Here is a 15,383-nt window from a genome sequence, read left to right as displayed (position 1 = left end):
AAAGATCACCATTTCCCCAGGAGAATCAATGGTAGTAGGGTGTAAGATTCCAAGCCAGTGAGAAACTCTTACCTTTCCGGGGATCAATAAGAAAAAACATGAAAATCATGAGTAACGCAGAACATTATAAACGTAAGTTTCCTCTGTCCATCATTATTGCCTTCCTGCTCTGCAAATTTGTGCTGCTGGCTCAGGTGACAACTCCACATGTCCCCATCTGTATGAAACAATGGTATAACAGGGGGTTAAATCCAGAGGCAATGGAATCTCTACATTATACTGTACTGGGAAGCAGTAACATGGGATTTTTCCCTCATGCTTCTTCCTTTTACTTGTGTTAGTGTGAGGAATTCGTTTAAATAGGTAATTATCTTATCATAGTATGTGTTAAAGTGATAATGTACAGTATTTACAATGGAGAATTATCTGATCAAAGAAAAAATATACATAAAATTATGTTGCTGAAATTATTCTCAAAATGTTGAATACAATCCTGTTTGATTAATTTTATGTTCTAACACCCAGAAAAAAATAATGAAATTATTAGCAGAAGTGTACCCTCTGAGAGAAACGGGTATTAGTAACACATTTTGATAATGCCAAAATTTTGTTCCAGTGCTTAGGTATGTTAGTTTTCTAGAAGTACTTTCCATAACCAGTTGCTATGAATTATTATACCAAAGTCAACCACAAGGACTGTTAATAAACTGTAGCACAGGTCTTGGTCTTAACACTAAATTCTTCAAAATACAGTACTAACTGTTCCTGATATAATTTCAGCGTTTCAGAAATAGATTCACATCTGTTATTCTTCAAAGATCAAGTAATATGTAAAAAAAAAAAAAAATCCTGTAGTGAACTAGCATGCTTCTCACTAGCCTAAGAGATTTCTACAATCCAGCTTACTGAGCACTTTCTCCACCCTTGCTGCTGTTGAAGCTGATTTATTGAGTATTTCTCTCATTTGAATGGATGACGATTTTGGCTTGATTTTGGATTATTCTCTTTGTGATTGGGATTGGAATGATGGTGCCCAGTGCTGTAATTCTTCTCATAAGATGATCAGAGGTAGGCTGGCTGAGATCCAGACAATCTCTTATGTGAGAAACCATGCAGTATTTTTCTCAGGCAGAACAGTGGTGACAGGTGCAGCATTAGGAACAGTAGCACCAAAGACCTCAAAAACAAAGCTAAGTTTTTTTAGAGCTCTTCGGGAATGCCTAGGAAAGGCCACATCTTGAAGTACTCCAAAGAATCCCTCTTACTTTGGGCGGCCAACAAAGTAGGGGTAGGAGCTTATGCAGGACAGGCACGCACATTTCTCACCTGGGGAGAGCTCTCTATGCATACCTGGGTTATCACTGTCAGAAACCATGTACTTAACATGTGTAATCCCTTCAGACCGAGCCTGAGGAGAATGAGCAGCAGAGCTAGGGGAGGAGACAGGCAAGCTAGAAGGTTCTGAAAAGATTTGGCTCTATCAGAGGTGAAGTGGTCCCCCTTTCCCCTACAAAGGACATCAGCGACCACTTCTTGGCCTTCTACAATTCTTGCCATATCTCTTCCACTGTCAGGGAAAACCAGTCAGGACTGAATGGCTGAAAGTGCCTCTTGCATAACTTTATAGCCAAATTTCATAAATCATATGCTGGTGATGGTCACAGCCATAGAGGCACAGTGGCCTCACACATTTGCATGTCCCACACACTATTGTTGCTCAACACACTTGGTAGCAACATTGTCATCAGATATCATCAAGCAACAAACTCATAAACAGTACTTGCCCATAAACTTCAAGTGGCAGTTAGAGGCTTGCAGCAAGGCATCCCATGATACACCAGAAGAAAAAGTGCTTGGTTTTGATAGGTGAGTGGGGGGTTTCCCAACCTCCCTAATGCCAATTTACCTCCTTGTTACAAAGTGTCAGTGACCATTTCCAGCTCATGCTGGGAAATAGTCCTGTTTATAGGGAAAGTTGGCATTTCTGGAAGCACAGATGTGTTTCATGTTATCAGTATCAATCACAAAGGTGATACAAGGACAGTGTTAAGGGTTCATCCTAACCTTGCCTGCCTTAACCTAACCTAGGGAACTGGGTTTGTCACCTGACTTTAGATGAACCACCAAAGCCCGTCTTCTTTTGGAAATAAGTTTTGTAGTACAGTACATGAAGATATATGAGTAAACAGTAAGTTAAATTTGATGATTATCAATTATCTCCAGTTAACGCTCTCCTTTAAGGAATAAGTTTCATGTCAAGTAAATTCATAAATTTGGACTTTTCTCCCACTTTATTTGTATCATTTTCACTAATTGTAAGGCTGTTGGTTTTCTTTCAAACATCAAAGTGTGTTTTTAGGTATTTCTTACATTGTACATATGACAGGTCCTTTAATGAAAGGAGTTGACCCAAGTGACCCAGAGCTACTGACCAATTTGTAATTGTTTTCCTCCCCACCTTCCCCTAGGGGTTCATGCAGATTTGGCATCACATGAGGAAAGCACTGTCACATCGGTTTAATACTTTCATATGTTATTTCTAACAACAATTATAAAATTGCCCACACTTATATTTAATGTTTCTCAAACAAAGTCTTTTGTAAAAAAAAAATTGAAAGAGTCTCTAGTTACTCTATTTATTTACTGAGGAAAGAATATTTGGCATTGCTGTTTCATCCTCCCCTGACCAAGTAAGATGCTCCTCTACTGACGAACTTTCAGAGATACAAACTGTGATCGTAAATTAAAATTTGTTTGTAGTACTCCATCCACCACTGTAAGTTCAAATTTTGTATTGCACATCTGTGCTTAATTACAATTTTTGCCGTTATCCATGCTGAACAGCACTGTAGCTGACAGTGGCGCCAATATGCTGTCCCAGACTCTCGAGCTACGCAAGGGGTAAGAAGTCACCTCTTGTGCACTGATTCATCTGTGTGATTTTATTGTGAAATATCAAGGCCATCCTTTATCTATCATGGCAGTGGTAAAAAGTAGCAAGTTATTTCAATGGAAACAAAAGTGGCAATCATAAAGAAAGTTGTGCCATTTTTTCACCTCTTTCTATCTTTAAAAAGAAAGATCAAATAATGAATTAAGTAAAAAGTGCTGTGCCAGTGCAGTCAACAATTATACGTAAGAGAAGGGGAAGCGTGGTAGAAGAAATGGAAAAACTTGGGTATCTGGATGGAACACCAGAAACAAAGGTGTGTACCGGTTAGCCTCATGCTGATTCAGGAAAAGACTAAAAGCCTTTTCATTGTCAGTTTTCAATGACTTGGGAGGCTAAGGCTGGCATAAGTGCTGCAGATGAACATTTGCTGCAAGTCATGGATGGTTTCACCACTTCAAAATATGCGCTAGCTTGCATCACGTGTCCGTTACTGGTGAACAGCGAGTGCCGTCAAAGCATCAGCCAAAAAATTTCCCCAAGATGCTCAAGGAAGTAATTGATAACGAAGTTATACCCCTCGGCAAGTTTTCAATATTGAAAAGATAGGCCTTTTCTGGGGAAAAAATGCCAGAAAAACGTACATCAGCTGTGAAGAGAAGACGGTGCCAGGATTTCAGATGGTAAACGATAAGCTAACTCTACTGCTGTGTGTATCGCACTGCAAATCCATGGGCACTGAAAGACATCGCAAAAAGTTATTTACCCATAACCTGGATGTCCAATAACAAAGCCTGGGTGACTCTTGCTGTATTGGAAGACTGGCTTTTTCATCACTTTGTTCCCAAAGTCAAGCTGCGCTGTCATGAGAATGGGATTCCTTTCAAGATTCTCTTAATTTTGGATAATGCCCTTGGTCACCCACCACACTTAGATGATTTCCGTCCGGATGAAAAATTGTTTACAGCCGAATGATTAAGACTAATAGGAAATTTCAAGAAATATTACACTCGCAGTACATACAGACAAGCACTGAAGGAAGTAAATGACCCTGGTATGACCTTACATTACTTCTGGAGGCGTTACAACATGTACAATTGTCCAAAGAAATTGATGCTGCATGGTGTGAGGTGAGTGACATAAACATGAATGGAGCTTAGAAGGCTATATTCCCACAGTTTGTCAATGATTTCTAAGGATTTAATGATTTCCGCTTATCGGCGCCAATAATTGCGCATTGGTGCCAATAGCCGAAAAAGTTTTTGGTTATCTGCAATTTTCACTTATCGTCATACCATCGGAACAGAACCTCTACTAATAACCAGGGACTGCCTGATACTAGTATTGTGTTTTAGGATGAAAAAACATATAGTGCTGTATGTATTGACTTTGCATATATAAAACTGTACTTACAAACAAATCAAGATACGAACAGCCGTTCAGAACGTACTAGTTCGTAAGTAGGGGAGTGTCTGTAGCTGGTTTGACTATTACTGTAATAGTTTTTCACCCCTTGAACCACTCCACCTAACTTGGCCATTGAGTCTCATAAGTAAAATACAGGGATGCATCTTATCCTTTTCAACCCTGAACTACTGTAGAGTGAAAAGTCCTTCCTTGGCAGGTAAGCTTCAGCCTCCCATCATAGCCTAATCTAAAGAGCCAAAAGTTATCGAAGCACAATACAGAAACTCGTCTCAACCTATCCTTGAGCACTTGGATGGTAATTGGCAAGGGTACACCTTCCTTCCCTGTTAGCTATTTCTCACAGCATATTCCTTGAACTTGAGATTAAGAGGTATCTCTTGTTTGAGCCACAGTAATCCAGTTTAGTTAGGAGAGATACTTAGTTGATTTTGCATATAATAACGATAACGGTAGTGTGTTCACCATCAGCAACTCTTACAAACAAAACAGACATTGCTAAACTGAATATATTGGTAAAAGAAAACTGAGGAGCCAGAAATCATCCAGGAACTTCACGGTAGGCATGTCTCAGACCAGTCAAGAATTCTGCTTATCAATTAATAATTTCCCTGGAGAAAGAGGTGATTAATGTTTAAAATAAAGAAATTGTGAAACTCCATAGTACACTTAATGTTGCCCCCGTTATTTCTTTTTTTCGTTATGTACAGTACACATTAAACTTGAAAAAACCCTGTAGGGGGATAGTGCTATCAGCGCACCTCACACTGTGCTCTGTAGGCATTACTAAAGGTTCTTTGCAGCCTCCTTCATTCCTTTTACTGTATTATTATTATTATTATTATTATTATTATTATTATTATTATTATTATTATTATTATTATTATTATTATTCAGTAGGTGAAACCTGTTCATATGGAACAAGTCTACAGGGGCCATTGACTTGAAATTCAAGATTCCAAAGAATATGGTGCTCATTAGGAAGAAGTAGAGGAAGTACAGGGAAATACATAAAGAAATCCCACATATTAAAAAAGAAAAAATTAATAAATAGATAAAATGTATTAAAGTTCGAGAGGAATAGCATTAGGGTAGTAATGCATTGCATTTTCACTTGAACTTCTAAAGTTCCAATTGCACAACATCCTCTGGGAGACTGTTCCACAGTCCAATGGTGTGAGGAATAAAGGACCTCTGGAACTGAGAAGTTCAACAGGGAGCAAATGTTACTAGATATTGGTGCTGCTGTTCAGCGAATCTGGTTGCTCCCGGCAGATAAAGGGGATCAGGGATCAACTGTGAATGCGAAAGACCACTGTTGAAATACAACATATGAAAAAGTGACAAACAAGAGACCATTCGTCAATGGTCCATGTCATAACTGCTGCTATTAGGAAACAGAAACCTACCACCATGAACTAAAATAGATAAATCTCTGGCGGAAGCAGACTCCACACAGGAGAACATTATTCCAGTAAAGGAACTATAAATGACCTAAAACAGATTGAACTGATTTTATCACTTATAAATATATGAGGCTTTATAAACAATACCTAACTTTAGTGCGGCATTTGCTGAAACTTTCATTAGATGTTTCTCAAAAGTTAGATGCGAGTCAAAAGTTAAACATAGAATAGTTACAGCTTCAGACTCATTCAGCAAAGTCCCATCCACCTGAAGGGGAGGATGAGGTGGGAAATCTATATGAGATCTGTTGATCAATAGTGTTTTCGTTTTACTGGAAATCAGCCTCATACCCTACCAACTACACCATTCACTATTCTAGAAAAAAAAGCAAGCCATTCAGCCATTCAGCACTAGATAAAGCGAAAGGAGAAAGTTGGGGTTGTTGGACAGCAGACCTAGAAAATAAGTAAACAATGCGCCGAAGTTTCGTCGGCGCAATCGAGTTTTCTGTACATCGTATAATCAAGGCCACCGGAAATTGAGCTATCTTTCGGTGGTCTCGGTATAATGCTGTATGAGCAGCGGCCCATGAAACTTTAACAACGACCCGGTGGTGGCCTGGCCTATATCGTTGCCAGACGCACGATTATGGCTACCTTTAACCCATATAAAATAAAAGCTACTCAGGCTAGAGGGCTGGAATTTGGTATTGCAAATGATTGGAGGGTGGATGATCAACATACGAATTTGCAGCACTCTGGTCTTCGTAGTTTTTTAAGATCTCAGGGCAGACAGAAAAAGTGTGGGCAGAAAAAATTGTGGACGGACAGACAAAGCCGGCACCATAGTTTTCTTTAAAGAAAACCAAAAACGGGTGAAATACAAGGGTCTAAAGGTGACTGTCAGTAAACAGTAATCACTGGATATAGTATAAAAAACGTTTTTATATCCATGTATGTTACAAGGTATACAGTATATGATTACACACTAATTCTTAGCAAAACTTTCGTTTGAAATATATATTAACTTATCATTCGAAAATATCCCCCAACAGACAATACCCACTGAAGAAACACATGCATAAAAGACTGTTCTTGCTTTTTCTTTATAAAAAAAATAGCTGTATATGACAGGAGATGTGAAAGTAAGCACTTATTCATGACAAATACTTTTGCTTACACTCTGGGGTCTTCGACAACATGTCTTATCGTGTATAATTTATCCTTCACTGCTTTGATTTGAAAGGCGATTTACATACTGTAGCAAAAACCAAAATGCATGCAGATTTAAAGCCCTTTAATCTTTAATACCTGTCATATGGTTTGGTGAGTCAGTAAACAATAAGTGTCGACAAATATTTTTGCAGTGTTTACCATGAAAATTTTCAAAGCAGGGCAAGGACAACCTTGGACCTATTATTTTTTCAAGCGTGCCATCGTGGAAATTTAATTGAGAAGGCATCGTTCTATAAAATTTCGTCCTATGCCACTACTAGCACTAGATGAAATTGCTGTTACTATAACTATTATTTGTTAAGGCTGAAAATATGCAGACTGCCACAATCGTCTAGAGGTCACATACAGTAGGCTACTCGCCCACTCTCCCGCTGAACTAAAATGACTTAACACATTTGTAAGAGTTTACTTTGGCAAAAAGAATTTTAAAAATCATACTTGCCTTTCTCTGTTTTCTGGGAAGTGGAAAAAAAGGAATGTTGCCGTCTAGTGTCTTCCCATTTGAGAAGCTAAAGGGACTATGCACCAATCATATGGATGTTACATGTTGTGGTAACTCGCGTACGAACGCTATGAAACGCCACTATCTCTTCTATAACATGCGCCCATTATCAAGATACATCTTGTATCTTGATAAGTTACTAAACATAAAATATATCGAAGAGTGACAATGATTCTACAGTGTTTATTTTTGGAAAGCTACAAAGAGTATAAACTTCATAAAAAGGTAAGGTTCACTGATAGTAAAGTGACGAACAAATAGTATGCAAGGAAAGTTTGTTGCATTTTTAAATTTTAAGAATACGCTATTTCACTAATAGAATGGAAGTAACAACAGCATTAGGAGCCTGGAATGGTTCCTTTGGTTCTGAATTCGTGTCCGGAGGAATTTTTCCATTTGCTGATCATTATTGCTTTCATTAAGATTTGGCACGTCCATTGAATGCATCTACTGTATATGACTTTCATGACATATCATCACTCTTGTTTAGACCTGAGATCTATCGAAATCGGGCCATTCCCTCCGTGCCTGTTGTGTTATTGTTTCATTGCCTTCTTACTCTCGTTTCGAAACATCATCAGTGCCTGCTTATCAGTGCTGTTCTGTTTTCTTCATCCTTTTCTCTGCCACAAAGTATAATCCTTATATATAAGGGAGAGCTTTTAAGGATTTTAAGAGGACCTCTTTACTAGAGTTTCCTTTGTCCTTTGGTACATAGAATAGAATATAGAATTTAGGCCAAATGCCAAGCACTGGGACCTATGAGGTTACTCAGAGCTGAAAGGGAAATTGACAGTAAGAAGGTCTTGAAAGGTGTGACAAGCGGAAAACCTCAATGCAGTTGCACTACGAAACAATTGTTAGGAGATGGTGGAAAATTAGATGGAAGAAAGAGAATATGAATGGAGGTACAGTAAAAGGAATGAAAGAGGTTGCAGCTCTTCCAAAGGGACGCTGCAAAGACCCCTAAGTAATGCCTACGGCGCACCGCTTGAGGTGCAGTGATGGCGCTACCACCCTACGGTGCCTTTGGTATATACCCTGAAAGAATTGGCGAGCGTACTGTAATCTCATTATAAAGAATTTGTCAGTTTATTTATTTATACTTAATGACGAAATTTCTGCCTTCAAGAATGAGTTGTCATCTCGTCCCTTCACCTTTTCTTCTTCTTTTTATTACCATTTTCTTTCGAGGAACGGCCATATTAAAAGTCCGTTTCTAAACAACTCATTTACACTAATTGGCAAGCCTCATCTGGTCTTGGCAGATGGTGTCCATCCATTCATTTATTCTGAGACGCAGTAGTTCTGTGGGAGAAACGACACTAATTTTCTTCCTAGTAAGTTTAAGTCAGTTTTCCTCGTCCCCTTTCTCGGGGCCCGTCATATTCAGTGCTTCTTTACGTCGGAGAATCAGGTGACTTTTAGTTGCATATATTCTGCTTGATCGATATCTCCCAGTGACCATGAACTTGTTCCTGTTGTAGTAAAATCGGCTGTTTGCTACTTAATCTCCAGCTGTCTTAACTGGTACACCAACCATCTCTCTCTCTCTCTCTCTCTCTCTCTCTCTCTCTCTCTCTCTCTCTCTCTCTCTCTCTCTCTCTCTCTCTCTCTCTCTCTCTCTCTCTCTCTCTCTGAGTCCACTGTTCATTCACAAATATTTTGTTTTGTATTTTCTTTACTCAGGGTTCTACATCACAGCCATGCTTTTTCTTATATTTATTACAGAATCTGTTTCTCATTTAACCGGGAAATTTATTTTTTATATAAATTATTATTCTTGTACTCCCCATGTTGATCTAATTGATTATAGTCAGTCACCAAAAGTTATTCATGGGAAGAAATCAAAGAAGGTACCAACCATTTAACCCTCAAAGAAGTCCCAGTGCCCAACTGCTTGACCACCTTTCCAACACTTAATATGCCAATCATTAGGAAGTGTCACCCTCCACGAGCGCAGCCTCGATGTCGAACAGTGAAGATGCGATACACTTCTGAAAAGGGGAAAGCAAAACTGTTTCATAGAAAATGATTCAGACGTTTGTTAGGATAAGCTGGAAGCCGGAAGAAGAAGTCCTAGCGGTCACCTATTAGAATGTACTTGTAAAGACATCAGACGTCTCTTCTTTTTCGCATCAATCACGTCATGCATTACATTTTTTAATGTGTCAAGATTCTCACGTAAATATTCATATGTAAAGTTGTCTGGCCTTTCCGCCGATATGTATTTCATCATTGTATGTTTATTATGGCTCTCACAATTGCCATTTGCTCAGAGTGCGTGTCACGGCAGACAGAGGTCGGCCACCACGCTCCCGTCCGCACTCTTCTGTCTACCTGTGTCCAGGTAGTAAACATTACGGGCTGCTCTAGGAGCAAGAGCCGTGCTGGCACAAGGCCAGCTAAATCTGAAACAACAACAACGGTAGTAAACAAGTTAATACCCGTTCGACCTTTCTTGTCCTCACAAGAAATAAAAAAGACCTGAATATCACAAATACGTGATATAGCTTCCTGAATGTCACAAATATGTTATATTATATATATATATATATATATATATATATATATATATATATATATATATATATATATATATATATATATATATATATATATATATATATATATATATAACTCATTTGTGACATTCAGGAAGCCATATCACTTATGACTTTGAAATGTAAAAACTGTAAAATTCATTTACATTTCTCTTGACTGCGCCTTCTGGTCTAAATGTGGCGCTTTGAATGATTAAGAGGAAGCTTCATTGGTAAATACCTCATAATCTAACTTAACGCGTTGCAGTTTTAATTCAAGCACGGGCTCTTGCTTGTTGGCAGCGTAGCCGTGGATAGTCGGATCACCCCGAAACTTGTATGTTCTCGTCTGGGACTCGAGAGTCGGGATCGGGAACCCAAACGATTACATAATCGCTTTGCTAAGTTTTAGATATAGAATAATAAATAGAAAGTGCACTCGCGACCTAAGCACGCTTCTCCTTAATGAAGGCACATTTCAATGATGATAAAAATATAAGAAGGCGTTACATTTGAGGATTAAAACACCTCGGTGATATCCAATCTAAAAATATTGCTTAAAAAGTCCAGTTTTACAAAAGGTAACAAAATTTGTCATTTAACATGCGAGTGCCGACATCACTCCAAAAGTGCGCAGCTCTCAGTTTGGTATTTCACATTCATAAAAAAACTGGCTACTGATGTCTGTGGTTAAATTAATGTATAACAGATTCCTTACATTCGGCTATATAATTGACAAGAGTTAGCATTTTTTCTGAAGACGTGATGTTTAATTAATACTACTGTTTGGAAATATTTTATTTTTTTGTCAATTGTATAAATTTATTTCCTAAATGCTGGGATTAGTCGTTCCTGCATCACCACACGTTATCTTGTTATCGTATATCGTCAAGGACTAGGTAAAGATCAAGACCAAGACCTAAAAGCCTTGGTGAAGACTTTTTATGACCACACATGTTTCTAACAAAACACAACTAACATTTGTCCTTACTTGCAAGCAGAGAGAACCATATGGTTCTCTCTGCTTGCAAGCATGCTAATCGTGAGCATGATAGAATGGCAGTGCAAAATAAGAAAGCACAGACCTACTGTTTATTTTTGTTTCCAGATGAGCCTGTCTAAGTTACGAGAGTATATATATATATATATATATATATATATATATATATATATATATATATATATATATATATATATATATATATATATATTGTGAAATACATCAACACAGAGCGTCAATCTGAAATTATCTCGCTTATACGCAAAATGTCAGTCATCTTAGTTTCATAGACAATATTGTCTGTACGCCATTTCTGATTTTATCACTGACTGCAAAATACTACACTATTTAATATGGAAGGGACTTTTAAGTAACATTTATCGGACAAACCATAATACTGTTTTAACTGTAGAACTATATCTAATATATATATGAGATCTATGCTTATTTTGGTAAATATGTACTCACCATCAAGGGAATAATAACACAGTAAATAGGTAAAATTGTACTTTGATAGTCGGCAAAATAAGTTTAACTAAAGAGAGATAAGCGGAAAATAATTCTTATTATATTTTACTTAATAACTTTGCGGATGTAAGGCCTACTTATTTACCGCCCCGATAGTATTATTCTCCCGTAGTGAATTTCCAAACAATGGCGTAAGCAGACATGTGAATTTCATCTGCTTGTGAAGTAACTGGATTGCTTGTGCCGAGACGCAACATTACAATAAATATAGCAGGTAGGAACGATTGCTCGACCCTTTGTCCACCTGCGCTCTGCTTCTGTTGAACCACGAGTCTTTGATATGGAGGCAATGCCCCTCTCTAGTGGACCCCCGAAACTATTTGAACTTCCCTCCTCGCTCTCGGCCTCTCCTGTCATTTTCTCTGGCCTTTTCTCCAATAAAATTCGCCGTGTTTGTGGTCCTCTGGGTAGGGGTCGAGGTCTTTCCCATTGGGCTCGTTGTCCGTGGCGAACCCGTGCCCGTCTTGTGTGCTTGGAGGGTAAATGAAGAGCATTAGCCACGTTAACCCTGCCTGGGCCTTCCTCCCCCACAACGTATCCAGCCAGGTGGCTGCGGTGGCAGCAGGCGACCCTTTCCCTCTTGTCTGCCTTCCTTTCCCTCTCGAGAGGCCCCTCAAGGGCCCTCGCACTTGTGGCAGTATCCTCCTTCCTTACCCTCTCTCAATGGCTTAACATGACGTTTGGGTCGGCCTAGGTTTCATGTATGCTCGGCTATTTTTGGGGTCTGATGCTCTGACGCCTTGGGCTAGGGCTGAGCCAGATGCGTCGTGGATATATTTTTGCTTTGTGTTTTTTAGCCTACTCATTTTTGAAGTTTTTACGCAATCCTCTGTTTTTTCTTTTTATTTTGTAGGCTAATTCGACAGGAGAACTCCAGGCGTAGGCTAGATACCGGTCACTAATAAAAAAAGATTCTGAATTGAAAATGGTGTTTATAATGCAGTACAGGTGAGATGAATTTGAGGCATTTACCGTCTTTTGTTCACGTTTCTACTTTCATATTTTTTCTGTTTTCCCCCTTACTCTATGGCTTGCCTAACAGTTAGCTGTGTTCTTAAGTCTCCATAATATGCTTAATGTGAAAATCATACTAAAATCTATTGCAAATTTACTGTCAGCATGATATTTATCATCTTTTGTACATATTTCAACATTCATTTCCTGTGTGGCAGGCAGCAAGCACACTGCTCTTGGGAATAATGCTTGTGGTATTAAAGTCAAAATTTCCCAGGGAAATTTGTCCTAGAAAATTCATAAATCACAACAAAATTAGTTGTAAAACTATATAGCCAATGGATGTTAATAACAGTATCTAAATCACCCAAAAATGTATAAATCGCGAAAGGTAGCAAGGAAAGTTAGGGGGAGGTATCTTAACCCAACCTAACCTAAGTTGCTGGGTCAGCACCTGGCTAGGGACAAGGTGTCATCTGATCTAGAGCATCCCATGTTCTAGCATAAAATTGTACAGAAGAATGTAATATAACTTAGCTGCTCTAACCTAACCTAGGAACCAGGTCCTTGATTGTGACAGGGGTGCTTGGGCCCCCCAAACCTAGCCTGACCTAGCAGGTCATACAGATATGCAGTTGTATGTGCATCCACCATTTTCGTTACAAATATTTAGCTTAAATCTGGGAGGCAGACGCTGTGGTTCATTTTAACAGTGGGCACAGAAGAATCTCACGCATAACATTTCCTTTCCTGGGAACCTTAACTGGACAGTAACAAGCCTGGGGATTGACTTGGATATTTGAAAAGACATTGCATGTGGTAGTTGAGATAGTGCACAGACTTGATGGGCCTGGAAGAATAGTAAGATCTCTTGAGTCTTCCTGAAACATTGGAAAATCACTTCCTCATATTGGATGAGTTGTTGCAGTTATGACATAAGGCAACTTTTGCTATACTGAATATGTAGGATGTTAAAAACTGGGAGTAATCAGGAAACATCAGGTTTCTTTAGTATAAAAATCTGTGAAGTTTTAAATGTTTAAAAGTATATGGAAGAGAAAAATGAAAAATTCCTGTAGGTGCTATAATTAACTATCATTGCCTAATTTTTCCAGTTTTCTGAGAGCTTAGGGGACTGAACACCAAAGCAGTAACATGTGACTTAGAATAGAAAATAACACAAGCCTTCAAATCCTAACAGTCACTACTCAGATTAATATTTCCTTGCCCCCTGTATTCCCTTTGAAATAACTGTAAATTGTTTATCATTCAACCTTTTCTTCTTTTAAATTCAATGTGAACAAGGAATTAAAGTATCAGGATTACCCTTTTGGGCAAGCCTAGGTCTAGCCTTGCTAGCCAATTTTGATAAGGAAGTATTATTAGCCTAGTCTACCAACCCTAAACAACCTATATTATACCTACATTATATTAATACCTATTCACAGCATTCTCTCTTGCCATATCAACAGTCAGTAGTGAAGGTTAACTGGTATTATGAGGTGCCTATAATTACCTATAGTACTTTTCTATTTTTTTTTCTTTTTTTATAGTAGTGGTTGTAACATTTGATTTTTGTAATATTTCATACAAATGCTGGAACTTGTTGAAGCTTGGTAACAGTGTGGTAGGTTGCAGGTAGGTAGGTGAGTTGGCAGAGTTCCCCACTTACCTACAATAAACAAGCATGTTTTCTTTGACCATCGTTAGGTTAGACTTGTGCTCTGTTGCGTGATTGGGAAGTTGAAGCTTTATTTTTCCACATATGTTGTGTTCTTCTGTCCAAGATGGATGTGAAGAGGAATGAACAATGAAGTTGTGAGGATGTGTGCAGGTGTGTGGCTGCTTTATGTCCTGTGTGTGTGTGAGGATCCACACTGGTTTGTTTGTTCTTTGAGGATAGGACCTGCAGCTGTGACTCTCCCTGCAAGGAGTGTGCTGGAAGTCATAGAAAACCTGTCTCTACATTTTCACAGTTGTCATATCCTGTCAGAGAAGTCATTGGTACTACAAACTCAGAAGGAGGCCATGGTGGATAACTCCATGGCCCTTACATAGAAGAGAAAGAGAACCCTTTCATGCAAAGCTGTTCCAATCCAGGGTTACTCATCAGTCTGTGATAGTTCTACCTGTAGGGAGCAGGTCTCTGTATCCTCATGGATAGTACTTCCACTGTCATGTCAAGAGGCAGGGAAAGGATGTTGGAAGAGCAGTGGGGAACAAGAGAATTGTTTTATCTGGAGATAGAGAATCTGCATCTTGCAGCATGTCCAGTGCAAGCAGGGACCAGGGTCACTGAAAGAATGGCTTAGACTCCATGGTGAAACCCTTGGTGCACTTGATGGCACTGGGTGTCAAGGAGTAGTGTTGTTCGGTTCCCTCATACCATTTAATTTCATATGCTTCTCTCGACTGTCTGTATGGGTTCTTCAGGCAAGAGACTATCAGAACAGGCAGAACCCAGGACATCATGAGCTGTTTCCCCTATCAGAGTAGGAGACACAGTAGCCTGACCTTGCTTTTGCTCAGGTGATTGAACATGATCCCACTTACTGCCCGCGTGCCCTAAAATGAAATTGCACCAGCTAGGTTGGTACTGCTGCGTGATTAAAGTGAACTTAGGCACACACTGCCTGTCCAGAGTGGGTTGGCACCAAGCAGAACAGCAGCAAGCATTGTCCTGATCAGGACAACTGTAGAGGCGATGCGTATAACAACTTGTTTAAACAGCCAACAGCTGGGTTGAATGAAAAGAGTGGCGCAGAGGTGTAGGCAACCCCAGGTTGTGCCTGCTTTTACTAGGTCGAACAGTCTAGGCTGGTTGCAAACATAAGGTTATGAGTACGGCTATGTTTAGAGTGATATGGGAACTGATTGCTAGCATGTTTGGTATGTACCA

General features: G+C 39.1%; 1 protein-coding gene across 4 annotated transcripts in view; it reads left to right on the top strand.

Annotated features, from left to right (window-relative positions):
• Positions 1–11,614: 11,614 nt before the first annotated feature.
• Positions 11,615–15,383, top strand: part of mahj (LisH and WD40 domain-containing protein mahjong) — a 205,111-nt gene continuing 201,342 nt past the window's right edge. For 2 of the 4 annotated variants that reach the window (XM_067082941.1, XM_067082940.1), the window contains exons 1-2: positions 11,629–11,744; positions 12,384–12,478. In XM_067082941.1, coding sequence (XP_066939042.1) covers positions 12,456–12,478 — 23 coding nt within the window. In that variant the 5' untranslated portion in view covers positions 11,629–11,744; positions 12,384–12,455. Of the gene's footprint in view, positions 11,745–12,383; positions 12,479–15,383 lie in introns of all 4 variants that reach the window. The other 2 variants (XM_067082944.1, XM_067082943.1) reach the window with 1 other exon arrangement.

The sequence above is a fragment of the Macrobrachium rosenbergii genome, chromosome 40, assembly GCF_040412425.1.
Source record: "Macrobrachium rosenbergii isolate ZJJX-2024 chromosome 40, ASM4041242v1, whole genome shotgun sequence".
Taxonomy (NCBI): domain Eukaryota; kingdom Metazoa; phylum Arthropoda; class Malacostraca; order Decapoda; family Palaemonidae; genus Macrobrachium; species Macrobrachium rosenbergii.
The sequence above is the reverse complement of the archived record's forward strand: the minus strand, read 5'-3'. Positions and strand labels throughout refer to the sequence as shown.